Here is a 26,983-nt window from a genome sequence, read left to right on the forward strand (position 1 = left end):
CCCACATTATAAAACCACTCAAATTTCAGGACAGTTTTGGCTCATTGCTAAATATATGGCAGGTTTCTTGCCTGGGTTTCTCCAGCCACTTCTCCCCAGGGGCAGGTCTCTGGCTCTGGCTCCAGCCAGCTCAACAGCTTTCTGCATTCAGTGCCAGTTTTCCTCTTGCTCGGGCAGATAATTTCAGCTATAGTCAGTTGCTTATGAGTCCTTTCTCTAACCCCTCTGATTTTCCAGCGTCCCCTTCCAGCTATTTGTAAGCTGAGAGAAAATCAGCTCCTCCCCACTGCACCCCACCCCTCAAGATGCCTCCGAAGCTGCTGTCTAATGCTTCCAGCCCACCCCACCCTACTGTGAACTGCAGTTCCCGGGCACTTATCGAGAAGAGTCTTTGGCAGAAGAGGATGCTTTGCTCTCAATCCAGTCCCCAGCCAGGCTCTTGCCCTGTGCCACTGGGACTGCAGCAGCAGGTCAGATCTAGGACCCAGAGCTGCCCCTATACCCAGCCTGGCAGGATCACAGGGCCACCTAAGGTGACAACAAAGTCAGGAACCTTAGGCTTGCACAAATCATTTGCAAGGGGCTAAAGAGAGATGAGAAGCCAACTGCACAGCAGTGACCGCTGCTACTCCATCAACAAAGCTAGGAGCAACGGGTCCCCACGGCAGGGGAGCTGGTGGCATCCTGGCCAAAGGGCAGCACTGGGGACCCTAGGGCCACCAGAGGAGCAGGCAGGCTGGGCTGGAGTGAAGATGAACAGTTGAGGGCAGGTTCCTCGCACCCTGCCTTCACCCTTCTTGTACCTCCGCAGGCAACAGCCCCAGCGGTCCCCGCACGCGGTGACAGGATGCATCCCCAGCCCCGAGCGTGGCGGGACGAGTCCCGACGGCTCCTGTGCCACCCGTCCCGAGAGCCCCGCAGCGCCTACAACCATGCGTTGAGCCCTGCCAAGGAGAGTGGGTGCCAAACCTGAATTACCAGCCCAGAGAGTGGCTGTGGATCCCGGCAGCTCCTGCGATTCGCGGCAGGTTTTTCAGGTCCCCGCCTGTCACACACACACGCAGATATTTAAGCAATCACCCAAGGACCTGCGGGGTTCGTGTTTTACGCACTTCTGGTCCCTGGCAGCTACAGGTAAGTGCAGGCGTTGAGCTGGGGGTGCTGGGGTGGCTTTGCAGTTGGGGATGGCGGGGGGAGTGGAAGGAGGAGCTGACCTGTGCTTATTGATGCTAAAGCGGTTGGAGCAGCATCGAGCAGAGCTGCGGTGGCAAAGCTTCATGATTGGGACAGGGAAGGGAGCACACAGGCAGGCAGGCACGCACCCCAGGCTGGGGGTACTACGGGGACCTGCCTCTGCTTCAGCAGCTGCAGTGCTCTTGTTTCCTTGCTGACATCCGATGTTAGCTTTCAGTACTCTGAACGGGTAGTTTGCAGGATGTGTGACAGGTGGCTTTTCCTTATTTATGGCTGGGTTTGTTTTATTTTTAAAGCCACTGTCCCACCTTATCCTGTGCACCATGCTGGCTGATCTTATCCGCAGCCACCCCGCAGCAGGAGGCTGAGCAAAGCTGGGGACAGGACGTGGCTCTGCAGCAGAGCAGGGGAGGACAGGAGGGCTCTTTTGCATGGAGAACTGCTATTTTGATCTCTGCAGTGGCAGGAAATAGCAGCAAGCTAAAACCAGATGCAGATACTTCCAGTTGCACCCCAGTCCCGACAACAGGGAAAGCACCTGGGAAGGGGTCGAGAAACCCAGCAGGGTCTATGAGGCCCCATCTGTTGGGCAAGAGCTGCTGCTCAGAACATTTTCCAGGGGTTTTGGGTGCAGTAAATCCTTGGAAAGCTGCACAGCCAGCCAGCTATTGTGTCTGCTGTTCAAAAAAGCAAAGCTGAGCAAACAGAGATCATGTTTTTTTTCTGGAAAAGTAGATGTTTTCTGCTGGGACAGTAAATGCGGACTGCACTAGCAGTGCTGGGCAGGCATGCTGTGAGACAGAGGGATGTCCTTTCCTGTCTCAGGCCATTGCTGGAAGCTCTGCTAGTAACCCCAGGGTATCTCTGGGGAGCTGGGTGCAACCACAGGATACAGACAGTAGAACTGAGCAGGGAGGTCTCTCTCCACACCACCGCTCCTACCACATATCTAGGCCAGGTTACGCAGAGCCTTGTCCAGCAAATATTTAGATATCACAAATAATGGAAGTACTCCTACTTCTCTGGTCCTTGTGCCCATGGTGGGCCTCTCCACACACTATGAAGACTTTTTTCCCCAATATCTATTAAGACTTTCTCTTGCTGTAACTTGTGCCCATCAGCCATTGCCTTTTGTCTGCTCATGACAAAATGGCTCTGGAGCTGTATTTAAATGCTCCATCAGCAACACTAAAGGCACCAGGTACTGCCTGCACATCCCAGGCAACCCATGAACCCCTTGCAGGCTTCAGCTGGTGGCTGCTCTCACATTGCTCCACCTAAACCCAAGACAATTAGTCAGAACCAAGCATGATTTCCCCAGGGCTCTTCAGCTTGACGCATAGGACAGAGCAGAAGACAGCGGTGCTGTGGTTTCATTGTGGCAGCACATCTGACACTGTCATTTCTACCTGGGTTAGTAGCCACCAAACTCTCATCCCTGTGCTGCCCAGAGAGAGAGGTCAGCATGGGACTGCTCAGAGCTGAATGACAACCACAGCCCCACAGCTGTGGGCGGTAGTGCTTTCCAGCAGCTAAGAAAAACAGTTATGATTCTCCATATTCCTGCTAGCCTTAAGGACATGTAAGCAAGAAAATCATCCTTCTGCACAGGGCAGAGGTTCTGTGCAGCCTGAAAGCCAGGCTTCAGGCCTGGGCTTAAATGGAGCTCCATTTAAATAGCAGGTAGGTGAGAAATGGAACAAATATCAGGATATTGAGAGATTCCTGGTACCCTCATGTCCTGTCATATGTGCCCAACTTTTAGCATTCAAGAAGTGCTATGTGCTGGGTGCCACATGCTGCACAGGCCTGCATTGAGTCCTGAAAACCTCCAAGGGACAGGGTAGCAATCTGGGGAGACCTGCAGGGCCCTTGAGGACCACCAACAGGAGTTTGACATTTTTCTGAAAGCCACCTCAGAGCCTTCAGAGGAAGGAACTGTTCTCCCTCCAGAGTAGGCATAGAGGGGAGTCAAGGAAAAACCACCAGGCATCATATCCTGCATGATAGTATCATAGTATCAGTCAGGGTTGGAAGGGACCACAAGGATCATCCAGTTCCAACCCCCCTGCCATGGGCAGGGACACCCCACACTAGATCAGGCTGGCCAGAGCCTCATCCAGACTGGTCTTAAACACCTCCAGATATGGTACCCCAACCACCTCCCTGGACAACCCATTCCAGGGTTTCACCACTCTCATGGTGAAGAACCTCCTCCTCACATCCAGCCTAAATCTCCCCACCTCCAGCTTCATTCCATTCCCCCTAGTCCTATCACTACCTGATATCCTGAGAAGTCCTTCCCCAGCCTTCCTATAGGCCCCCTTCAGATACTGGAAGGCCACAATGAGGTCACCTTGGAGCCTTCTCTTCTCCAGACTGAACAGCCCCAACTCCTTCAGTCTGTCCTCATAGGAGAGGTGCTCCAGCCCTCTGATCCTCCTCGTGGCCCTTCTCTGGACACGTTCCAGCACCTCCACATCCCTCTTGTAATAGGGGCTCCAGAACTGGACGCAGTACTCCAGGTGGGGTCTCACCAGAGCTGAGTAGAGGGGGAGGATCACCTCCCTTGACCTGCTGGCCACACTAATGATGGGGCACCCTGAGCTGCCAGCAGGTAGAAGTTACTGTGTCCTGCAGGGAAATGCCTCAGGAACATAGAGATTATCAGAAACAGTTGTATAGATGAAACACAAACTCTGAAGCACACGTTCCCTATGTAAATCAATGCACACATTAATGGTACATTAATGCAGCAGGCTGCAAATGATAATTTATGAATTGCCAGGACGTGTTGCTGCTGGTGGCCCAGGCTAGATGCATCAGCCAGAGGTGATGAGGAGCCCTGTGGTGACTAGGCTTTCTAGAAGAAGCAGTGCTAATCAAGGAGGAGAGAAATTACTTGTGGCCTGAACTTGGCCTTATCTGCCCTTTGACTTCATGGAGAGCCTGGCAGCCACAGTGCTAGAGAGCAACACTTCAAGTCCTGGGGATCTCCTTCCCCTCCCACTACTTTTCCAGAGGTCTCCAAATGCCCAAGACAGATGAACTGCATTCACCTGACCCCCACCAGCTCACACACATGAGGTACTGCATTTTGTTTACTCCCTTCCTATATGGACACCTATGAGTGGAGCTGACCACAAGAAAGTCCAGGCAGCTGCTGCCATATACCTGTGGCCACAACACTCTGCAGACAAGGCCAGTAGAATCCACAGTTAACAATGGCCTTTGCCCAGTCCATTGGGGGTGGTGAATGATGCTGTCTACCACCAGCACACTCCATCACACTTAGTGGTGCTCCAGATTTATGCAACCACTGTGTTACAATATGTTTTTACCAAGTGACTCAAGCAGAGTGGGCTATTTCACAACCAGCCCTGGTCTATTTATAAGCCCCTACTCAAATGCCAAAGGATCTTTTCATTATACAGAGCACCTCCTGCAGACAGAACAGTCTCTGCCTTTTGAGGTGAAGCTCAAAAAGGATCTCACCAGCTCTCTCATGAATAGGAGAGCTGGCTCTATGTAACCTGCAAGACAATTTTTGAACTGAGCCCCATCCTGCAGTGATGTCAGAAAGCGAGAGCCCTAGGGCATTCAGTACACCCGAGGGCACCAAGTGGGTTAAAACAAGTTACTTGTTAACCAGGAAAGCATTTGGGTTTAAAGCTATGCAGTAGGGGTGCAGCATGATAGAGGTGCCTGGGTTACATCCCAGAGACAGAGGGAAGAAGTTGGACTGCAAGATGGAGGCAGGGCAGGTCTGCAGCAGACAGAACAGAGGAGTTCCAGTGCAGGCCAAGGGCTCCTGGCAGCACTAGAGAGACAGTAACACCAACCAACCTAACCCAACAGAAACGGGCCAGGCAACTCGGACAGCAAGAGAGCAGATCAAGAAAGGCCACATTTTTGCATCGAGCTCCTCCCCCACCAACACCCCACAGATAGGTTTCGGAAACACCAAAATGATTCAGTGTCAAGGGACTTCTGCATGCTTTGTGGGGCAACACCTTGTGTTTTACTAGGCTGAACTGACAGGCTTGACCCTTTGACATATGGGAGAAAACATGGAGCCCTGCAGAAGAGAGGTGTGATACCTCTCATACCTAAGGTGTAAGTAGCTGTTTTGCTTGTGCTTTTGTGCCAGGTCTGTAGAGATTTGTGCAAAGCACAAATGAGACAAGTGTTACTCTGAAGAGAATGTGGGCTCTATGCCTCTGCCGTTGCAGAGCAACTGGCACTGACCATAGCCAAAGGCAGTGAGTGCTTGGGCAATAACAAGCATGTGGTACAGTCCTCTGAGGACTGACTCTTAGGTTATACACCAAAACCCTGACAAACAATCCAGCAATAACACTAATGAATGTTTATGCCCACGAAAGGCAACATTAAATATCAGTAAAAACAAAGCATCTCATCTGCTCATGTGTGATGTCTGGCCATGGTGCTGAGAGGATGACCAGGAAACTGATCAGGAGGGAAAACTGAATGATTGCTGGGTCCAAGCCCATGCTCCCAAAAGACCCTGCATCCTCTGGTTTGTGACTCCCCTGCACAAATTTGCCTGGTCACTGGAGAGAAGATAAAATAAAACAAAACACTCATCTGGATATAAGATACTGCCCTCTTATGTAGAGGATAAATACTGTTTTTTAATAAACATTTTTAAATTAACCCCCTGAACATGCCCGTTGCTGTGACATCACTGCCAACTGACGCCCAAGCCTAAATACGGTTGTAAACAGGAATCGTCCCCACGGGACTCGGACTGGCTATAAATACAGCACTAGGGGAGTGCTGGGACAGAGGACAGGCTGCAGTTTCCTGCCAGCTAAGGATGGTGAGACGGCTCAGCTGGGTGCCGCTGCGGTGCAGTTGCCACAGTGCTGAAACTGAAGCAAGAGCTGCTGAGGGGCTGGGGTTCCTAGCTGAGATCCCTAGCACGCCATTGGGAAGGGATCTGCACCCTGCTGCAGACGGAGGCCACTGGGGAGAGGGAAGCTGTTGGGCACGGGGATGGTAAATCCCGGGCTCGGCAGGTGTGGCCCAACTGGCCACTCCCAGCTTGGGCAATGACACCAGCCCCTTTCTGCAGTGCTTGGCCCCATAGCCTTGCCCCAGGAGGAGATGGCCACGGAGAAGTCAGTGACTCCCACTGAGGAGCAGCTGGAGATCCTGGAGTACAACTTCTGCAAGGTGAACAAGCATCCTGACCCCACCATGCTGTGCCTCATTGCAGCTGAGACCGGGCTTTCTGAGGAGCAGACTCTGGTGAGCATGCAACCCTGGTCTTGGCATGAACCCCGCTCCTCCTGCATGTCTCTGTGCCCCACATGCTCCCCACACATTTCCTGCCTGTCTCCCGCTCTCTATCATACTACTCCTACTCTCTGCACCCTTCTATCCCCCCACATGCTTCCTACAGCACCTCCCACTCATCTGTGTCCTCTATGCTCCCTTCTTGCACTCCTTGCCCCACATACATATTGTACCCCACTGTCTCCTGTGCAGCCCCCAGTGCACCCCTGACCCCACACTGTACTCAGAGAGCTCTGCTGCACCACTGCATCTCCCTGCACCCCACATGTTCCTGCCCCTCCATCCTCAAAGCCCCTTTGTCCCACAGCCATGATCTCCTGCCCAGTAGCTCTGTGCCCTACAGGGACCCTTGCACTCCCGCTGCCCTGGAGCCCCAGTCCCAGCCCAGGCTTGGAGATCAGGCTTGTGTTTTGCGCAGCCAGAACAAGGGCACAGCCTGAGAGTTGCTGGCTGGCTGGGAAGCCCTGAATATAATGCATGCATGCTGCCCTTTCCTTCCAACCCATTCCTGATAGTCTCAGGTGTCCAAACCACTACAGGCTTTAAGGTCTGAAGAAACCATAGTCGTTCTAAAACAGATACAGGATAGACACAACTCCTGCAGGATGTGTGGTGGGACATGCACAGTCTGCACATGCTCCCCCTCATTCCAATTAGCTGCCTCAGCATCTCCAAGCCCAGACAACAGGCAAGTCTGTCAGCACCTCCAGGAGATAAAGAGGCCTCCAAGTATCCCTCCACAGGACAGGCTGCCACTGTCAGAGCCTTCCACCAAGACCTGTGGTCCATCAGGCTACCTGCAGGCTACACTGGACTTCAGAAGCAAACAACTCCTTCCTAATTCCTTCAAGTTGTGGTGCAGCCATTTTTGATGCAGGTGTTTTAGAAGCTACTAGACCCATAGCAACTTTGAGTATAAAAAAGAAACCCAACCCTCTGAAAAGTTAGCAGCAGTTTCCAAAGAGCTGCCAAGCCTGGCTTTCAGTGACAAGGCCAAAGGGATACAAGAGCCAAAAAGGCAATGCCAGCATTCAGCTTGTTTCAGAAAAGGATGCTGCTATAACATCCACTGCACAGACAGTGAAGTGGAAAGTGAGAGCCTTCCTCTACTGCACTTTGGTGACAGGTAGGGTCTACTGCTTGTTTGAGGGACTAAGGAGACCTTGAAATATCTCCACCTTCTAAGAAATGACACTGCTCTTTTTCTTTTTTCTTTTTTCCTAAAGCAATTTATAAACACAGGCCACCTCTGGTGATGTCTTAAATTCTTGCCTGATAGCTATATTTTTCCATAAGTCCAGGGGGCTCCTAGAGATCTGGAGATGAAGGTCACGTTAGGGACAGGATTGAGCTGCAAAGTGCCTGTATTGCATGCGACAGAGAATCATTGCTCCTGACATCTGGAGTGCTTTATAGGCTAGACATAGCAGCCACTTTCATATTAAAAAAAAAGAAGTAAAAATGAGATGCAAAGATGTCCTGAGTCAACAGGAGATGATGGTTTAGGACAGGAAGCAAAATTCTGGGGAGGAGGCTAAGCAGGCAATCATATGACTGGATGTGGTCCAAGACTGTGCTAGTGCAGGAGTGACTTGCAGAGAGTAGTTAGATCATTATGGACCACAATAGCTTCACAAATAGCCATGAACAAATATAGCAACAAAATGAGCAGCAACAAAGCAAATCAAAGGCATGTTCCCAAACAAAAGGCCGAGCTGTGCTTCCGGCACAGAGGAGTTAGAGCTCTCTTCTTACAGAGGGAGCAAGGCTTTATCTAGATGCATTTTACCTAACCTTTGACACTGCAGCTGTGAAGTGGCACCTGCAGCTCTGAGTCTTATCTTAGACATGCTGAAGACTAAGGTAATTTTTAATGCATTTCTAAATCTATTTGTACTTGAATTTGTTGAGATCCACTGTGTTGTCCCTCCCTTCCTTTCTGAAGCAGGTCAGGTTTTGATTCCTATAATTTTTGGACCTGCAGCAATTGTTTTACTGCTCTAGCCATCTAAACAGACGTGATCTTGCAGCCCCTTAGCCAATCTCTCTGTTTGCAAGAAAAATCCAGACTCACAGCAATAAAACGAGGACTCACCCATGCTGTCAAGGTCTGAAGTGAGCAATCACTTTGAAAGAGGTGCACACACAGGTAACAAGACTGGTCAAGAACAGTTGTTCTGCAGCTGGCACTGCTTGGGAGCAGTGCAGTGCCTTGTTACAAGATGGCTGCACCATGAGTTTCCATTAGCAGGCCCCACATAATGACCACATCTGCACCTTTAGTAAGGGTATTTGGAGTGTTTGCTCAGCCCAGTGTACTCAGTCTCTTGTGTTTGTTTTTTTCCCCAGAGATGGTTCATGCAGCGCCTGGCAAAGTGGAGGAAGTCTGAAGGGCTGCCCTCAGAAAGCGGGTCTGTCAGGGACTAGAGGATGCTGCTCCAATCCCCCTGCCTGCTATAAATGATGATGAAGCTCTTCAGAGTGCATTTCCTTGGGGTTCTTTTGTTGCAATAGGTTTTGAGATACAAACTAATACCCTGCTATTTAACATGTTTTATTTAAAATGTATATAACCAGGAAAAAAATATTGTCTATGTGTGTATACAGCTTCTGGTGGCTGCAGAACCGACCTAGTGACTCCCATCCCTTAACAGTAGTTGCACAGGGCAAGGCAGCCTCATGCCCTTGTTCCAGGCGTGCATAAAGCTGCCATAAAAGATTTAAAGGTAGAAAGGAGGAGAAAAGTTTTGTTTTCCTTATGCTAGCCAGAGGCAAAGTACATGTACTAGCTTTAGCATACAGATCATCCAGAGAGGAGGTCACCTGGAAAACAGGATGTACTGTTCAGGTGATCATTGTTAGTTCAAGACTGTCTGCTCTGGATATGGGCAAATCGAGTGCCTACACCGTAATTACACCAAGCCAAGCTCCCCTTGAATTCACTTCTCACATTTCTGTTACAAGAAAGAACTGGCCTTTTCTTTTTCCCTAATGGATTAATAAAAACCAAACTTTTTTGAGAGGAATTGTGTTATGGTCCTGCTTGTGCTTCCTGCCTTGACGGCAGGAGGCAGACTCCTTCCTCTGGAAGAGAAACACTTCTCCAAGGTCACGGTAGTGGGCACCACAGGCTTTCCCTCTCACCACAGGCATAGCCCACACACATAGGCAACCTTCCTTTTCTAGGGCATCCATGGGCCCATCCATGGCAGCTCACACAGCCCTGTGCATACCCCCAAGCTGGCAAAGGATGATGGTTCTGGGGTGTCTCTACAGTGAGGGGGGTCAGACCTCAGCTGCCTTATTGGCCATTCTCAATCCTGAGGGATGCACTTGCACTGGGGTTCGTGCACAAAACCCAGACTCTCATCCATTCTGGTACAGGACAATGCCTAAGCTAGCAAATAATTAGACCCATTGTCCAGTGGCCTAACCTTGTTCAAAAGGGTTCAAAAATCCCCTTCTTAGCAGATTACTGAATCAATTAGTGAATCCTCTGATTAATCCTCTTCTGATTTGTGGTCACCTGCTTCTACTCCTTTGGAAGGAGAATCAGCTTAACACAGGGAAGATTAAGATACCTTGGCACTGAAACTGCCACATGCTTTCATTTATGGCTTTTGTCCCTTGCTGCAGAGCATTTCTCTGGCCTCAGTATCTTCACCAGTGGCCAGGCTGACAGTACAAAGCACACTGAACTCCTAGGAATCAGATAAAAGCAATCTCCCTGTGCCACGTCCCACACAAGCTGTGCCATTCTCCTGCAATCCACTTGCCAAACTGATTCACCCCAAGCCCTGCCTGGAGCTGAGTTTGCCCTGCAGAGTCTGGCACCAATATATTTTCTTCAAGACTAAGGTCTTTGCACTATGTCTTCTTCCTTTGACTGAAGGGAACTGCGCTTTTTTGAGTTAGGCTCCAAAAACCACAATGCAGAGCACTATTCTTTTTCCCAGGGTCACACAACTAAGCATCTGAGCCACAAAGGCTCTATGACTTGTACCAAAGATGCCTGCAAAGCAAAAGGCTGGATCTGCCCATTCTCCAGGCACTTCAGAAAATGGGCCATAAATCCAAGCCCAATTCCAATGCACATGCCACCCCAGCATTTCTACAGTGTTTGCACCTTAATAAAGCATTACTAAAGCTTTGCACCTTATCATCTCAGTCATGAATCTGGAATTTTGCAGCCTTTTGTGCTTCTACTTCTGTCACAAGCACATAACTAAACTTTAGCAAAGATTTTGAAACCCAAGGTCAGGTGCTGTGTTACATCAATCTACTGCACGTCATTGGCTTTGGTACTCCACACTTACTTATGAGTAAGAACAGTTCCTGTGGTGTCTTCCTCCAGCAGCTGTTTCATTGCTTAACTATCACAGCAAAAAATAAGCAGAGTGATAAACTCAAGATATAACCCAAGGCTTCCCACATTAAGCCAAATTCTGTTCATTTCCCCTGGTGACTATTTTGTTCAAGGCACAGCCATTTTATTTAACTCCCTGGATAAGCCCAGAAAAAGTGGCTGCTCATAAGAAAATATTCCTGCTGGGTGCTGCCTCTGCACCTTGTTCAAATAGGTTTTCCAACACAGCTCAAAAAGGGTGATGTTCCAAGGGGCGATGGGGACAGCTGGCACAAGCAGCAGGTTGTGTTTCTTAGGGAGATCAGCGCTGTATTGGACGAGCCAGCTCTTGGATCCGAGCAGAACAAGTTGCCTTCTTAGCAGTCTCCTTCACTGTGAATGCATCTGGGTTGAACTGAGCTGAGCTCATAGAAGGCCTAGGGAAGCGAGGACAGTGTTGGTCATTTCTGATGGGAACAGGACCAATTCTCAAAACTGCCTGCCAGCTGACACACCTCCACCTGAACCCTGCTCTTCACTCTCAAGGAAGGACAAGAGCAGTCATGTCTCCACTGCTGTCACCAGGATTCTAGTGAGATGGATTGATCATCTCTCAGTGAAGCTGTCACAGCCACCATTGCCAGGCATTCCCTTAGTCTCTGTAAACATCCTACCCAGCACTTCACATAGCTCAGGATGAGGCCAGTTGCATGCTGGGCAACACATAATCCATGCAGAATTAGCACATTCAGCCATATACAGTTTTTGCATTTGGAAGTGGATGAGCAGTGACTTAATCACATTGGCCAAATGCTAATTGGCAAGGTGCCATGGCATGCACCAAATGGGCTACCAGTGATCATTTCCCCATAGCAGGAAAGTAGCACCTACCTTTTGCAAGGCTGGGCCAGTTCCACCAGTCTTGGTGTGGCCACTGCATGCTTTGCAGCCTTTGTCACTGGCCACTCAACATCCCGCAGGGGCACGTAGTTAGGATGCAATCCTTTTGCCCTAGCCAGCTCCAGGATCCGAGGGCTTGCAATTGCCTCCAGAGAAAATTTGGAAAGCTGTGGAAAAATGTGAAGATCCTCACAGGTTCTCTTGGCATTCAAGGATGACTACCCTGCAACTCAGTGTATCCAGGCTCACAGTCACTGACCTCACACAGATGGGACACAATCCTGTCCACAGCCATATCAGGCACCACACAAGCTGTGGAAGGAGAAATCATTGCATGGCCAGTCACATAACCTGCCTTCCAGCCTCCTCTTATCCATAGCCCTTTCTCTAACACATCCCCCAGCACTGGAGATACAAATTAGATACTTGTCACTCTCTCCCCATGCCCATAGTTGAAGGCTAGGCATGGGTCTGCTCTTCTCTGGGGATATCTGCTGGGAGTCAGTGCATGCTCCAAAAGGAAGACAAGTCCTGGTCTGCAGCCCAAGAAGCAGCTACACCAGCTCCACAGACAGCAGCACATTCAGGACTGCCATGAACAGAGACACCAGCAGCTGAGCACCTGTGCCCTGATAGCCCTACCATGTGTGGTCCTGGGTGATGCTGCCTTACCGGACGAATGACAGATTCAGGACAGATGTTCTCATAGCAGCAGTTCACCTCCCTGACCCGGGGCTTTGCAAGAAGCTGTAAACGTGAGGATGCTTTGGCTAAGGCTGCAGCATTTGTAACCTGTGTTGGCACCTGCATGGGTTCAGAATGGGGGAAGAGATGTCCAGATACAGAACTCAACCACAGCAGCCCACAGGGACACACTCCCCCTCAAAGGGATGAGCACCCAGCATCCTTCCTCTGCATACAAGGTCACGTTTCCCAGCACCTGTTATTTTTCCTTCACCTGATCTATAAGGTAATTTTGATGCTATTGGGGTAGGTCCTAGCCAGTATTATTTTTTTGCCCAGTTGTCACCCACTCATAGCCAGGAGAAAAATGTCTATAATGAGAGCCTATGTAACAAAGTAAAAGTGCAGAGTAGTGTTTTCATATTCATATTCCTGGCTGAATCAAATAATCTCCCTGCTAATCAAGGATGCTCAGATTTGAGTAAAAATGTTGGTGCAGTTAACCGCATTCCTACAGCAAAAGTGGTTACTGCTCCTGCCTAGGACTTCTTCCCCTATTTTTCACAGGGTGACTGATGCCAAGGCTTGCTCCAGCACAGCCTCCCTTATTGCCCAGCCCAGAGACTGCAGCCAGAAAACCTCGCTTTTGCCATGGAAATGAGCGCAATCTGAGATTGCCCCAAGCCCTTTCACCTCAGCCAATGCAAGAACCTGCCTAAAAGGAACAAATTAACAAATTCACCACTACATTAGGCTTCTGGTAAAACACTGTTAATATATGCACGGTGTCTGCAGGCTCATGCTCCCTGGATACACAAATAGGAGCACAGCTGCCCAACTACAAACATGACTGTACTCCCTAGGAACTAAACATGTCATTCTCATCAGGTTTCTCCACTTTCCCAGGCTGCTTTATCAAGGGATGCAGCCCAGATGCTCCCCTTGCCTCTTTTGCTATTCTAGGCTGCTCCAGTCTGACTGTTTTTTGCCTCTCAGCAGAAAGATTTCCAAAGACAACCTCTTGCTCTGAAAAGGCAGTTTCTCTCAGTACCATGAACTCCAGCAGAACCAAATAGCTTCTCTCCATTGCATACACTGCACACATCAAGGGGCAGGAAACAGTGCAAAAACTCAGGACAGTTTGCTGCATCACTGTCTCCTCCAAATCTTATTCAACCAGCTCCTCACCTCTCTGGCTGGCAGGAACTCTGGGTGCAGCACCTTAGGCAGAGCAAGCTCCAGGATCCGTGGGGACGCCTTATACCCCCGTGCAGCTGGTGACACGAGCCACTCAGGGGATTGGCGAGGTCTGGAAGCAGGGAGTTGTGGTACCATTACTCACAGATATCCCCACCCACTGGTTAAACCAGGCTGCAGCTGGGATGTTTAAGACTTGTTTGTTGCAGTAAAAGGCAGCCTTGTCTCATGGCCATTTCTAGAGTAGAATCTACTAAACCAGTAACAGAATTCGGAGATCCTATTCCCTATGCAGAGTTCCTGCTTTGCATTTTACACCCTGTTATCTCCACGTTCTGTTGCTGTATTTATGACTTTGAACCTGTTATAGGATGCTATAGGACCCAACACCCTACCTGTAGCACCCTACAGACTTTCTGGGCTCTCACCTTTGCTGCAGGTAAGCAGCTTGGCATTTTTTAGGTTCAGACAACCTCCGCAGCCGATCAGAAGGGAAGCTAAAGTCTGCTACCGGGGGCCGCTCCCAGATCGTTGATTCCCGTCCACAGCTGTACATAAAGAGGGGTCTTAAGGAACAGGACAAAGGAGTTAGTAAAAGGCAAATGACAGAGAATATGATTCTGGCAGATGGTCTGCTAAGTCCAGTTAAACATCCATGTCTGCTGCATGTACAAAAGCTGGCATCAGTGCACTGGCAAAAGCCACAAACAAATGGGCATTTATACTTGAGATTTCCTGACTTTAAAGGTAAATTACATTTATATATGCAGAGTCCTCTTTTAAGCATGCTTTGTGCATTGTTTTCAAATTCACCATTTCAAGAAGCCACTCCACAACATAATCTTGGCAGCACCTCTGTTGTTCAACTCTGCCAATTTAGCAATCTCTTTGTCTCAATGGCTTAATAGCACCTTGTGCTCTCACAGATCCTTTCGTCTTGGGATCTCCCCTAGTGCACATTTATCCAGCTTCCCATCAGCCACAACTGTTGGAAGATGCCTGTCATCACCAGGGAAAGGATGAGCAGAAAGGCAAAAAGAGCTGTCTGACTGATACTGTTAGTCAGAGGCAGAAGGTCTCAGGAGGATGAGAGCCTCTGAACAGATGACAGTAGCAGAGGAGAAAAAAACAATAAATGTGTGTCTTGACATCCCTTCAGGAAGAGGAAAGCCAAGAGGGCAAGACTGTTTCATCTCCATTCTCACTGCTAGGACTTACTACAGACAAGCAATCACCATCCTAGCTATGAAGAAGCTTCAACTCCTCCCACAGAGCTACAGATGAGTTGCATCAAGTAATGCAGCAGCAGCCAATGACACTGACATTTACATTTTTTACGTAATTTTTCACTCCTATTCCCAAATACAGGCTAGTTTTTCCACCATGTAGTGATAGCAGAGTTTTAACTCAAGGCAAGAGACTTGGATTCCTTCCAGCCAGCAGGATGCTGCAAGATTTTTCTGTTCGTAGCATGTCCTAACCTTCATCCTCAAGATTTAGGCCAGGTTCCAAGAGGATGCAGGAGACCACTAATTGTGTCAAGGTGCTTGGCTGGGCTGCATCAGCATTACAGCATCAGCATCAGTATTCCCATTACAGACAGGGAAAACCCTAGGGACAGACAGTCCTTCTGTATGCACAGATGTGAGACATACATGTTTCTGTCGAAGCATGCATGTACACGATGTCTCTGCTTCCCAAACAAAGCTGTTAGTTAGGTGGGGGTTTTTGGTCACATCAGAGGAACACGGTCCTACATGCTTACATACTGAGATCAGGACTGACTCCTATGGCAGCTGACCCAAACCCAGAGCTCTAATCAGAACAGCAACCACCACACATTGCAAAAGGCCCTCCCACAGCCATCTCTGCTACAGATGGCCCCTGTTCCAAGCACCAGTACAGCCTGGTGGGTCTCAGTGGCATGGAGCTCCCTGTGGAGCAGCAGTAGCAGGAAAGGAGATAGCATCTCCCCTTTCCCAGGAAGCCAGGGCATTCCCTGATTAGAGAGCACCCTCTGAGCTACCTCAGCTGCCCCAGGATGAGCTACCACATCACTGACCTGCACTGGTTCTTGCTAAAATCTTTCTTGGGCTTGGCCAGTGCTGCTGTTCTTGGGAACAGTCGAGCTGACACAGCACCTCGTGAGAGGGGCCAGATCGTCTCTTGGTTGCCCCACACAAGCCTAGCAACAACAGCAAGGGTATGGAATGTTAGAACCATGCATGTGTGAAATGTGCTTCCTGGGGTTTACCCTTCTCTGCCTAGAATGTGGCACACAGAGTCCCTATGGCTTGCTGCAGCTGTAAAGTGCTGTTGAGATGCCCTAATCCCTCATCATGTCTGGAACCAAATTTCCTAACTCTGTCCAGGTGGTTGTTGTCAATTCAAAAAGAGACGAGACTGCAACTGATTAATTTGGTATTACAGTTACCAGTGGGTGTGCAGAAAGGGTCATTTCATTACATCTCTGAAATGCCTGGGGGAGTTTCATGATGGCATTTTTCTTGCCTCACCATTACCACCTAACTATACCACAGGTATGACAGAAAAAAAAATAATGTTATGGTCAGGGTGTGCCATGGAAAGTGGGTGAGGCTTTACAGCATGTCAGTGGTTACTCTTCTGTGTCCAAAGCAAATTTGGAGTTGCTTATCTGCCACTGAGAGAGAAGCTGTGGTGGGGGAGGATACTGGAGTAGTCAGGACATGGAATAGCAGGATAATGGACCTGTGGAGCCTTTTTCAAGTACAGTGACACCCATCCAGACAGCAGAGAAAAGACATTTTCTAGAGGTTGTTGCCCTGGCTTGTCAAGCCATAGCTTGACCCTATAAAGCAGACAGCAACTCTGTTCCTAAAACTGAACTGTGTCCTGCAGTGTACAGCAGCCTGCAGCTCCAGTGAGGTCCAGCCTAATTGTACCACAGCACCATCCTGTCCCACAGCATCTCTATAGGGCATCTAAGGCAAGACTTGGGTCAAGCCCAGTCTTTGGATTGAAAATATGAAAATGCAACTTGAAGAGAGCCCTTCACAGACCACTTCTGCTCTTCAGAGGAAAGTAGCAGCAAAACAAAGACAAAGGGCCTCCACCAGTTGAGGCCACATCACCCCCAGCCCTTAAGCGAGGAGCATCTGGCCATCTCCTTACCTGGGGTCATGTGCACAAGCTGCTTTCTTGGGTTTTGCAAGGTTTTTAATCCTGTCAAAACTGCACAAAATACAAACATGCTGTTAAACCAACAAAGGATAAACAAGCCACTGCTGTCCTCCAAGCCATAACACCCTCTTCAACACCCATTCTTTTGCAAGGCATCCCTTGCAAGCACACTTAAGGCATCTCCCTCTCCAAGTAACTTTCCATCCATTTAATCTGGTGAACTCAGCCCACGGATTTTTGTGCTATCTCTTGGATTGCAGAGACATGAATTTGCAATTCTGCCCACACTGCAGGGTTCCTTTGGGACAAGGCAGGGAGTGGGGGAAGGTACTTTTCTGGTTAGTAACATGCCATGCAACCCCAGAAGGTAGAAGATAGCTGATCTCCTAGCCTTCAGAAGACCAAACGAACAGAAACACCTGTTATTAACATCCTTGTGGTTTCCTAAAAAGGCACCATGGAGACAGTATTGCTCCCACATGGCTTTAGGATCACAGGTGAAGACATGTTTTCCTATTTATCATTTTATTTCAGTCTGTTTAGTACAGAGGTCTTAGGAGCTAAAAAGACACAGGAATATGCCAGGTCTGTGCCCCAGTAGCAGCAGTGAAATGTTTTTTACTGACTATTCATCAAACCAAAACCTTTCAGGAAGATCAGATACTGCTGTTTGCTCCTGCTGCTCAAATGTCCCAGGCCTGAAATCCCAGTGGGCGGGAAGCGCTTGTGCTTTGTGAGCTGGAGCACAAAGATGGGAACAAGATGATGCCAGTGCCACGAGTGTGTTGCAGAACTCCCTGGTGTCACGGACCAAGCCCATACCACACACTGGGACTGCTATGTTCCTCACAGCTGGGAAACCACCATACAATGCAAGGCAGCCGTGGAAAAGGCACAGAAGGCGCGTACTTGGGGCACTGCTTCTCTCCTTAGTATCCCCAGTAATAAGGTGGTGTCCTAGCTCCCCTCTAGGGTGGCACTGAGAAAGAGATATTTGCTGACATAAAACAGTCTCTGCTTTGGAGACACCTGTGGTTTCTCTGATGGGGCTGATACATCCAGTGAGATGTTGAGCCCTACCAAAAACTTGCCAGAGAGCTCAACACCACAAACACCTTTGGAATGGCAGGCTGCTCTTAGAGCATCCTCACCAAACACTCCCTGTAAGATGACGATTTATCTCCCCATTCGCTCCTAACCACGGGTCACAACATTGCAAAAACACAGCTCCCACTGAGGGAACTGCCTGTGGGACATTGGCCTCCTGCTACCACTTCAAGATGGGACATGTTCTGGAAGTCAGCCATCATTTTGTGAGCCAAAAAAACAGTTTCAGCTGTTCATTGTCAAGCAGCTCCTCAGAGGCTTCTCCTTGTGAAGGTGCAAGGAGGTGAAGGATTACACATGGAGCTGTCCCCTCAGCCTAGCTATATCGCAGAGGTGGCACCCTCTCCCTGCTGGCAGGCTTGTTGCTTTTCCTCCACCACTGGCATGGATCCACCACATAGTCACAGCCAAATCTAGCACAAAGTATACGTGGCCCTATAGCCCCACACCACTGGCTGGGACGCTGCTATGCAAAGCTTGCATCACTATCCAGCCATGCAATGAATCAGATGTATGTCCAAATCAAGTCACTCAACTTACTTGACAAGCATTAAGTTGTTGGGGTTTTTCCCATTACAAAAGATTATTTTCTACTCATTTATCATGGCAAAAGCTAGACAGGCACACCCACAGGATGCACCTGCAGGTGCTCTGCAGGTTGGAGTTAAGCCACTTCATTGACAAAGGGATAGGCCCGGGAGAACCTTTGTATTTGATCCCATTCATGCTTCTCAGCAAAGAGGCCTTGTTGCAGCTGGACACAGAGACACCTCCCCTCTGCTGCCTGAACTCACACAGACCCATTGCTTAAGGGAGGGGAGGGGGAGTGTCAACTCCCTTTGAGATCAACTCCTTGTAAAGAAAAGGGTTCTGTTGTGAAGGGGTAGGACAGTCAGTTGTTGTTTATCAAGAGAAGCAGGAAGGACAAACCCAGGCATTATTTCCTCTATTTATCACAGTGCCATTCGATACATCAACATGCTGCTCTGTGCAAATCCATGACCAAGCCCTCCCAAATTGATGTGGGGCATGGCCTTGACGCTCAGCCAGGAGGCTGGGGCTGGGAGGTTTTCTTACCGGTCACAGGAGTATGCAGGCAAGCAACAGGGAACTCCAGAGTGAAGCAGGGATGAACTTAAAAGCTCAGTAACACTTGCAGGCTGGGCTGCCTGCTCTTCATTGGAAAATGAGCACAAATGAGATGAACCTTTTGCATCTTTTTGGGATACAAGCTCTTGGCAGTCACTTATACTGGTGTTCGCTGATACCTTCCCAATGCAGCAGCACAGCAGTGCACTTGCAGGTATGCAGCACCTCGTCCCCTCACCAGCGTGCTCCTCCCGGGAAGAGCACCTGCAGCCACTGCAGATCTTGCTCGGGCAGCTACTCGTTGCCATGGCCTTCAGCAACCTCAAAGAGACGTTTTAAGGGCCACGGAGCAACAGTGGCTGTATGAAACTGGGACTTTGCGGCCGAACAAACCAGCTCGCTGGCTTTTAAAAGAGAGGAAGGGGACAGAGATGTGACCGCACCGGCACTACGGGGAGGGCAGGCGCCATTTCGGGGAACCTCTCGGCGCCGCGGTGCCAGGGCAACGCCGCCCGCGGTGCCAGGGCAACGCCTCCGCCGCCCTCTCCACACACACCGGCGCGCCGCCCGCCGCCATGGCACGCGCTCCTGTCGTCACGGCAACGTTCCCAGCCAGGCCGTTCCTTGCCGGACCCCGGGGGGGCAGGCAGGCAGCCCGGCCGGCAAGATGCGCGTTTACTAGCGGCTGCCCGGAAACGGCCTCCTGCAGCGCGCCCCGTGCGAGTAAATGAGGCCCGGACCGCGGGCAGGGTAACAGCCTCTGCTTTATGTGTCTTTTCCGAGGGGCAAAACCCTCAACGCTGCGTACAATGACCGCGGCCACAGAGCAGGTCCTTCACATCGCTGCTTCTGGATCACATTGTTGGAGTGTAATTAGAATAACACTGGGAGGGTGATGCTCATCAGCAACTCATCTTCCTCACCTGCTGCTGTGCTAACAGACATCTCTTTAAAAACAACATTTTTTTCACATGCAAGATTGCTTTCTGGAGGACAACCTGGAATAAACCCACATAAGCTGCTGAGCATGATGGAGACATCTCCTTTCTTTGGTGCCAATTCAACTTAAATGGTTCCATTCACTAGCTTAAATTGCACTGTTTTGGTTTTTCTCTGTAGACACAGAAATAACGTCTTACTGCTTTAATTTTCTTGTTCTTATCCACTAAAGCAGCAGTAACAAACCCAATTTCCAGAGGTTAGTTTGCCACTCTCTGGAAAGCTGCCTCTGATAAAGCACCAACAAAAATTGTCACTGTCAAAAATACTAGTCACAAGCAGCACTTCAGGTTTCTGACATCATCAAGAAGTGAGGTCTCATCTTTAACAGAACAACACTGTTAAGAGTTGAAATAAACATTTCCATTTCATCCTGAGACATCAAGCCAGGTTAAATTCACTAGATACAGCTGTGTTCACTAAAGTCCTGAGAAGATTGATTTCCACTTGACAAGAAGCTATCACCACCCATCTAAGCTATACATCTCCTTAACTCTGCTGTCCAAGAGATTAACTTTCCCCTACAAATACACTAAAAAATAGACTACTTTTCAAATGTACTTTCAAACCACTATAAATTAGATTTTCTTACCAGCTACATATCATTTTCAGAGGAATTTCACACCCACAGGAAAAGATACCTCTGCATTTCAGTTGCCACAGAGCAAACTGACCACACACTAACACCTCCTCTCCCTCAACTAACAGTGCCACATTGCAGGAAAAGTGCTGTCACTGTGATTCCAAAACCAGCTGCGCTATCAGCTCCTTGGCATCCTTCATACTGGAGGAGATCTCAGAGCCATCTTCTGCCACATGGGTACCGATCAAGAACATCTTCCTCTCATCCCCAATATCAGACAGTGCTAGAGCATCGTGGATATCGGTGATGCAATAGGCTCCTTCAAGGTCCTGATACACAAAAACATAACAAGCTTGTTAGTTGCAAGAGGTTGCAGAATCATTCCTGCTTTGAGCTGCTGACTTTGTCCAGGGAGGGGTGGGGTCTCAAAAGCTCTGGGGACACTATTCTTATGTTCCTTCTGTGAGATCAAGTTGCCATGCCCTAAAATGCTTTAGGGTTAAAAAAAAAAAGTTTAACCTTAATCTAATTCTTCCCAAATAAATAAGGATACAGTTCTGTTTCTTGTAATTCCAGTGAGTCTGGTAATAAAATCAGACCATTGATATCAGGCAGAAAAAAGTCTTTCGGGTCTAAGACTCCAGGCACCCAGCACAGAGTTACAAGAACAGGGCAAACCTACAAGAGTCATTCCCGGTGTACCTCCTAAGCCATCAGTGTTTTTGACTCCAGGACCTAGAGACTGAGTAGTAGCACCTGTGTTTGAAGAAGCCAAAGCCTCCACTTGCATTCAAGAGTAACATAAATGACTACTAATAACATACTTAAGTTACTAGAAATTTAGGAAGTAACAACACAGAACAAACTGAGCACACAGCCCTCATAAAAGAAAATCTGGGCTTACAAACCCTGGGCTATTCTATCACCTGACTGTACCACAGGCACAGTTCTATGCCAAGTATAGTACCAGCCATTGACACTTTCACAAAGATCTTAGGAAAGAGCACTGCCTTCTGAGGGAAGCTGCTCTCCTCCAATGCTTCAGCAGCAACCGCAGCAACCAAACAGACAACCTGAAGGCAAATAATGGTGCTTAAATTTGCAGCTGCTGCTAGGTGATACTTCTAGACAGACATTCAGAACTGAAACCTAACTTCAGGTCAAACTGGGGTCTCCCTTGTTGCTCTCAAACATTCCAACTCTGCAATTAGGTTTTAGCATCATGATTAAACTGTCTCTGAGCACAGGACCCGCATCTTGAAGATCCAAAATACAACCTCAGCTTTTCTTTCAAGGTCCACAGGTGTCCCAGAAAGACCCTCATCCCCCAGCCATGTAGCTTTCACAAAGGCATGAAGCCTCCTTTGAAAGGCTTTGTTGCTGTTTTCAGAGCTGCTGCCAGCCCAAGCTCAGCTAGCAGCAGGGAACTCTTACCTGCTTGTTGGCTAGAACCACCACCGGCAGGGTGGAGTTGTTCTGGATCAGTTGATGAAGCAGCTGTTTCGCCATAGGCAGTCGGGCATGATCAGCCGAGTCCACAACATAGACTAACAGCAGCACTTTGGGGAGATACATCTTCCAGTAGGAACGCAGAGACTCACCGCCCCCAACTGGAAGAGAAGACAACAGCACATGATTCACCAAGTAATCCAAGCAGCACTGCTCCCAGAGGTGCCAGACAGCAGGCCCTGGGCTGAAAACTCAAGGTATTTGAGAAACCAAAAAAATCAAAGTATTTGGGCTACAGTATGAGAGACTGGAAATAGCTTTATTTCCCCCAGTCAAGCCTCATGCAGGCATATATGTATTCTCTAAGGAAAAAAAAAACCAACAAACCAACCAAAACAAATAAAACCAACCAAAAAACCCAAACAAACAAAAAACCCCACCAACTTTTCCATTTTAAGCTCTTATTTTGGGAGGATTCTGGGTTCAGGTTTTTTTTACGGCTGCTTTCTGCCTTGCTGGGTGTTGGTTTCAAGTAAGGAAGGAGGGCAGAAGGAGGTTCTGTGTCCATAAACACCATGCAAGAGTCTCCTCACATAACCTATCTCTACAGGCCCATCTCATCTTAAGATAAAGCAGGTCTACAATTTCCAAAGAAATTTTGCACTGAGGTAGGGAGAACTCTCTCATCAGATTTGTATGATGCTAGCATCTAGTTCAAAACTCCTACAGCTTTCATACCATCAATAACCAGAGGTGCCTAGAAAGAGAGAAAAATCAAGCCCCAGCAGACGCTTCAGGTTGTCCTTGGGAGACACATTTGTCAAGGATCCATTTCTAACAAAGCTCTTCTCTCCTGCATACAGAGAAAGAAGTCTACCTTCAAAACCAGGCCTTACAACAGTTCCATAGTGAAACAATATGCAGCAAGTTGCTTGAGATTGTTCTTCCCATGTAGGGACAAAAAGAGTTGGGTAGTTTGTTGAATTTAATAGCAGTAGGAATATTTCAGATGTGTCTTCAGCTGAGTCTTCTCCTAGGTACACTGCAGAACCACTTACTCAAGAGCAGCGAGGTACTCAAAAAGCATTAGCAAGTCTCTCAGAAGTAGCAAGTTTTCAAGGCAATTCATCTGGGCTTCCCCTTAATTGTCTCCTGCCTTATACAGGAGCTCTTTTCAACACTGGTTTGCTAGTCAGACACCTTTTACTGCCCTTAGTGGCTGTTCTGTTTCAAAGCAATTTTGCTTTCTATTCAGTAGTTTAAATAACGCAGAAAAGGGAGCAACGTCTCTGCTAGGGCTTGCCTGCCTCTTCTTCAAGAGCCCCAGTGTATCTGCAGGCAGAACCTCAACTCTGCCACTGTGGAAAGGAGCCAAAAGGTTGACTGACACATTGTGCTTGGGATAGATGCCTCTGATTCTGTACTGGGACATTTTGGGTGCTCAACACTGTTCCCTCTGTTAAGTGCATTCATGCATAGCATAACCCAGGGGTCAGCAACCTCACAGAGAAGATTTTTGTTATTTTGTTTTTTCTATAAACCAGTAGGAACTCAGCAGAAACCTGGAGCTCCTATCCCTTGCACAAGCAAGATACCACCCACTTATCTAATATGAGGGTACAAACAAAAAGAAGAGTTTTCAGTTTAAGACAGCAAAATAAAAACCCTGCTGTCAGCTGATCATCTTGTGCCATGTGATCACAGCACAGGCTGCTAACCCCGGGACTAGGCAATGGTACAGACTGGATAAGTAACCAGATTAGAGAGCCATGCATGGATTTACCTGGCTGAAACTGGCCTGAGACATTTCATTTCCCATGGGTGAGATCGCAGCCATCACATCTCAGTCACTACCAACCTGGACCAAAGAGGGAAGGATGACTCAGAAACAACAAGGTTCTGCTGTGGGGTGCACAGAGCTGGGCCTAGGCCATCCCCAGGCAGAGACACTGTGGGTTTCTCTTGGCTCAGCTACACAAAGCATCTCCCAGGTAGAAACACAGGTATCTCTCACCTACTAGGAGATGAGCACAAACTAAAAGTATCTCTGGAAAGATGATTTCCCCAAGACACAGCAGAGACTCCTTTGGCAGTAGGACTGGGAATGAAACTCTGCCTTGGCAGTCTCACCCACACATCCCAAAGACTTACCTTGGAACAGCACAACTCCTTCAGGCTTGCTGACAAAGGTATGGAGGTATCTATGGGCTAGGTGCCAGCTAAGCCAGTTGAGCACTGGTAGAGCACAATGCAGAAACAGCAGGAAGAGCAGCTTCTGCCTCCACAGAAGGTGGGCACTGATGAGGTTAGGATAGCAGCCTCTCTGTACCAGGGATTGACCTCACTCCACAGCCTCTACCTTCCCTATCAGCTAGCTGCGCCTAGAACAGCTGTGACACTCCAAAACCACCACAGGAGATGTTTTCTGCAGGCACAGGCAATACCCAAAAATCAGTGCTAAGAATATCACAATGTTTAGCAAAAAAATGCAGACATTCAAAAGCCATTAAAGACTACAAAACACCACCAAGGAAGCTTTTGAACAAAAAGGGTACAAAGCTTTTACTTTCCTCCTCTCTTCTTTAACCATTTTATTTTTATTCCTTCTCCATTTTTGTCATTTGCCAGGCATAAGCATCAAAAAGATGTGCAACACATAATGGCTATGGACCATAACACAAGACTCAGTGGGGACAACTCTGCCTTGGGCTGGTTTCACACCATCAGCCTTGTTGCCCTACAACAACTCCCTAGAGGACTGGACTGAATGAACACAGACTTCCTCACCTCCTTCAAGAAGCAGGATGGGAAAGCAGAATCCCCAAGGAGAAAATAATCACCTCACATTATCGGAGCAAGTACAAGGAAAACATGAAGCACAGGATAGGAACTCATTTTACATTCCATAGTAACACAGGCTCACTCACTCTCCAGGAACTCCAGCTGGGACTCCTCAGTGTTGATGCAGATGGCATTGAAGCCCTCGGTGGGAGCCACACTGCGCTTCACATGGTTAGTTGCCAGGGAGTGGAGAACACTGGTCTTCCCAGCCCCATCCAGGCCCAGCACCAGTATCTGCTTGTTGTGTCCTCTACCCTGCAAAGAGAGGGGCAGCACACTCAGCCAGGCAGCCGGGGCTTAGTGTAAAGCCGGACTGAGAGGTTAAAGGAGTGATAACAAGTGGTCTGGAAGGAACAGCCAAAGCCACCTCACAGCCAAGAGAGGGTCGGTGCAGGCAGAACTGCCAGCCGCCGCGCAGGTCAGGCGATGGGCAAGCAGGGACACCCGCAGCCCCAGCCCGCCCGGCGACACCACCCGCAGCCCGGGAGCACAGCGGAGACAGCGGTCCCGGCCTATCCGCCCCGCCCCGCCCCGCCGCCGGCTCAGGCCCCGCCGCCTCCCCCGGCCTAAAGCATAGCCGCCCTCCGGGGCTTCCGTGAAACGCGAGGGGCACGGCGGGGCCAGGTCGCACCGAGGCAAGAGGGGTCGGCGTGACCCCGCTGAAAGGCCCAGGGTGACTCCGTTTGCGGCCCCTGACCCAGCGGCCTCGCCCGCATCCCGACGCGGTCCCGGTACCTGATCGGCGGCGGCGGCGGCGGCGACAGCGGCAGGGCGGGCGGCGAGCGGCACTGCTCGTCTCCGCAGGCGGGCCCAGGCCCAGGCCGCCACGACCGCGCCACCCGCCACGGCCAGCGCCGTCCCCCAGAGCGCGGCAAGCCGCAGGCGAGTGCCCATGGCCGAGCCGCTGCGGGACACAGGCAGAGCCGGACACGCACAGCGCTCCCCCTGCAGCCCTGAACGGCAGACTCCCTCCCCTTATGGCTGAGAGCCCGTCAGGTGGCTCTGCGCCGTTAGAGGAAGTCGGCTTTCCCATAGCTGCGGCCGCCCTCCCCTTCGCAATGGGATTTGCTCCCAGCTTGCTTCTGCCTGGGTACCTCATCTCCGGGGAAAACAGTGCAGGCACTGCCCAGGCAGCCTGGTGAGCATTGCAGCAGTACCATCTCATCATTTCAGCCAGGTTCGACCAGAGAAGGCACCTGGAGAACAGTTGCCATCTCCTCCACTGTCTCCCTTCCAAACTACTCCAGAAACAGCGTGGTCTCTCTCCTACAGTCACCCGCTGCTGGCTACACAGAGGCTCATCAGGCAAGTCACTTAGAACAATCTTTCCTATGCAGCACTCCTTTGGCAGCAAGGCTCTGCCAGCCACTCATAAAGCCGTTTTCTCTATGCTTTGCTGCTCTTTACTCTCGCTCAGGGCTCAGCATACATTCAGACCCCTTTTCCAGATGTTCCTGGTGTAGAGCTAAGGCAATAAAGACTGGATTCGACTTAGATTTCTACTCCATGGTGACTGGGGTGTTTGGGGTTTTTAAGCCACAACAAAATTTTCCTTGCCCCCCCCCCTTTTCAGGCATTTGCTTTAAATTCTTCCAGGACGAAAGCCTTTGGGTTTTGGGGCTGACATCTGAACAACCATCCCCAAGGTGCTATTTCTACCCATTGAAAGTCCATGTATGGAAAAATGGTTTTCCAATACTCCAATCAAACCAGAAGTTTGAGATGCTTGAGGGCTACCTGGTGGGTTGCTAGGAAAGCAGACACATCTTCCCATCTGAGACGTACTCAAGTTACCTTCAGTGCAGCCCAACACCACAACCAGGCACTTGGTGTTATCACTTGTTTTGCTAAGCAGCTGGCTTGCAGAAAAGGGGACACAGAGTCAGCTGCGACACACTTAGCTATGTTTCTCCAAACAACATCATTCAACCCCCTTCAGATAATCTCCTCCTGTATAATCTAGCCCATATGTTGTTTTCCAAGACCCTTTGTACTTGTGCTATGTGGTGGTCAGTGACTGACTGGGATGAGAAGCAAGTGCTTACATTACACACAGACACATCAGATAAATCTGTTAAAGGCCTTAACTAACATATGCAGGAGAAGCATAT

General features: G+C 49.3%; 3 protein-coding genes across 4 annotated transcripts; 1 reads left to right on the forward strand and 2 right to left on the reverse strand.

The window, feature by feature from the left end:
- The first annotated feature begins 1,027 nt into the window (after window positions 1-1,027).
- Window positions 1,028-9,538, forward strand: HOPX (HOP homeobox). The gene is made up of 3 exons (XM_068137328.1): window positions 1,028-1,134; window positions 6,293-6,468; window positions 8,866-9,538. The coding sequence occupies exons 2-3, from the start codon at window positions 6,325-6,327 to the stop codon at window positions 8,941-8,943; spliced, it is 222 nt and encodes a 73-aa protein (XP_067993429.1). The 5' UTR covers window positions 1,028-1,134; window positions 6,293-6,324; the 3' UTR covers window positions 8,944-9,538.
- SPMAP2L (sperm microtubule associated protein 2 like) lies at window positions 9,156-20,198 on the reverse strand. The gene is made up of 8 exons (XM_068137321.1): window positions 18,989-20,198; window positions 16,796-16,855; window positions 15,705-15,827; window positions 14,071-14,208; window positions 13,634-13,754; window positions 12,434-12,565; window positions 11,753-11,928; window positions 9,156-11,298 (listed from the first exon to the last, which is right to left on the reverse strand). Exons 1-8 carry the CDS (start codon window positions 19,306-19,308, stop codon window positions 11,184-11,186), a joined length of 1,185 nt encoding a protein of 394 aa, XP_067993422.1. The 5' UTR covers window positions 19,309-20,198; the 3' UTR covers window positions 9,156-11,183.
- An 86-nt stretch (window positions 20,199-20,284) lies between these two features.
- Window positions 20,285-25,862, reverse strand: ARL9 (ADP ribosylation factor like GTPase 9). Of its 2 annotated transcripts, none has more exons than XM_068137326.1 (4): window positions 25,608-25,862; window positions 24,959-25,127; window positions 22,017-22,192; window positions 20,285-20,911 (listed from the first exon to the last, which is right to left on the reverse strand). In XM_068137326.1, the coding sequence occupies exons 1-4, from the start codon at window positions 25,764-25,766 to the stop codon at window positions 20,732-20,734; spliced, it is 684 nt and encodes a 227-aa protein (XP_067993427.1). In that variant the 5' UTR covers window positions 25,767-25,862; the 3' UTR covers window positions 20,285-20,731. The 2 variants fall into 2 exon arrangements, with proteins under 2 accessions (XP_067993427.1, XP_067993428.1); XM_068137327.1 differs by lacking the exon at window positions 25,608-25,862 and adding an exon at window positions 23,815-23,889 and having other exon boundaries at window positions 24,959-25,040.
- Window positions 25,863-26,983: the final 1,121 nt, after the last annotated feature.

This window comes from Melanerpes formicivorus, unplaced genomic scaffold (assembly GCF_026170545.1).
Source record: "Melanerpes formicivorus ecotype bairdi unplaced genomic scaffold, bMelFor1.0.p_v2 SCAF_4, whole genome shotgun sequence".
Lineage (NCBI taxonomy): Eukaryota > Metazoa > Chordata > Aves > Piciformes > Picidae > Melanerpes > Melanerpes formicivorus.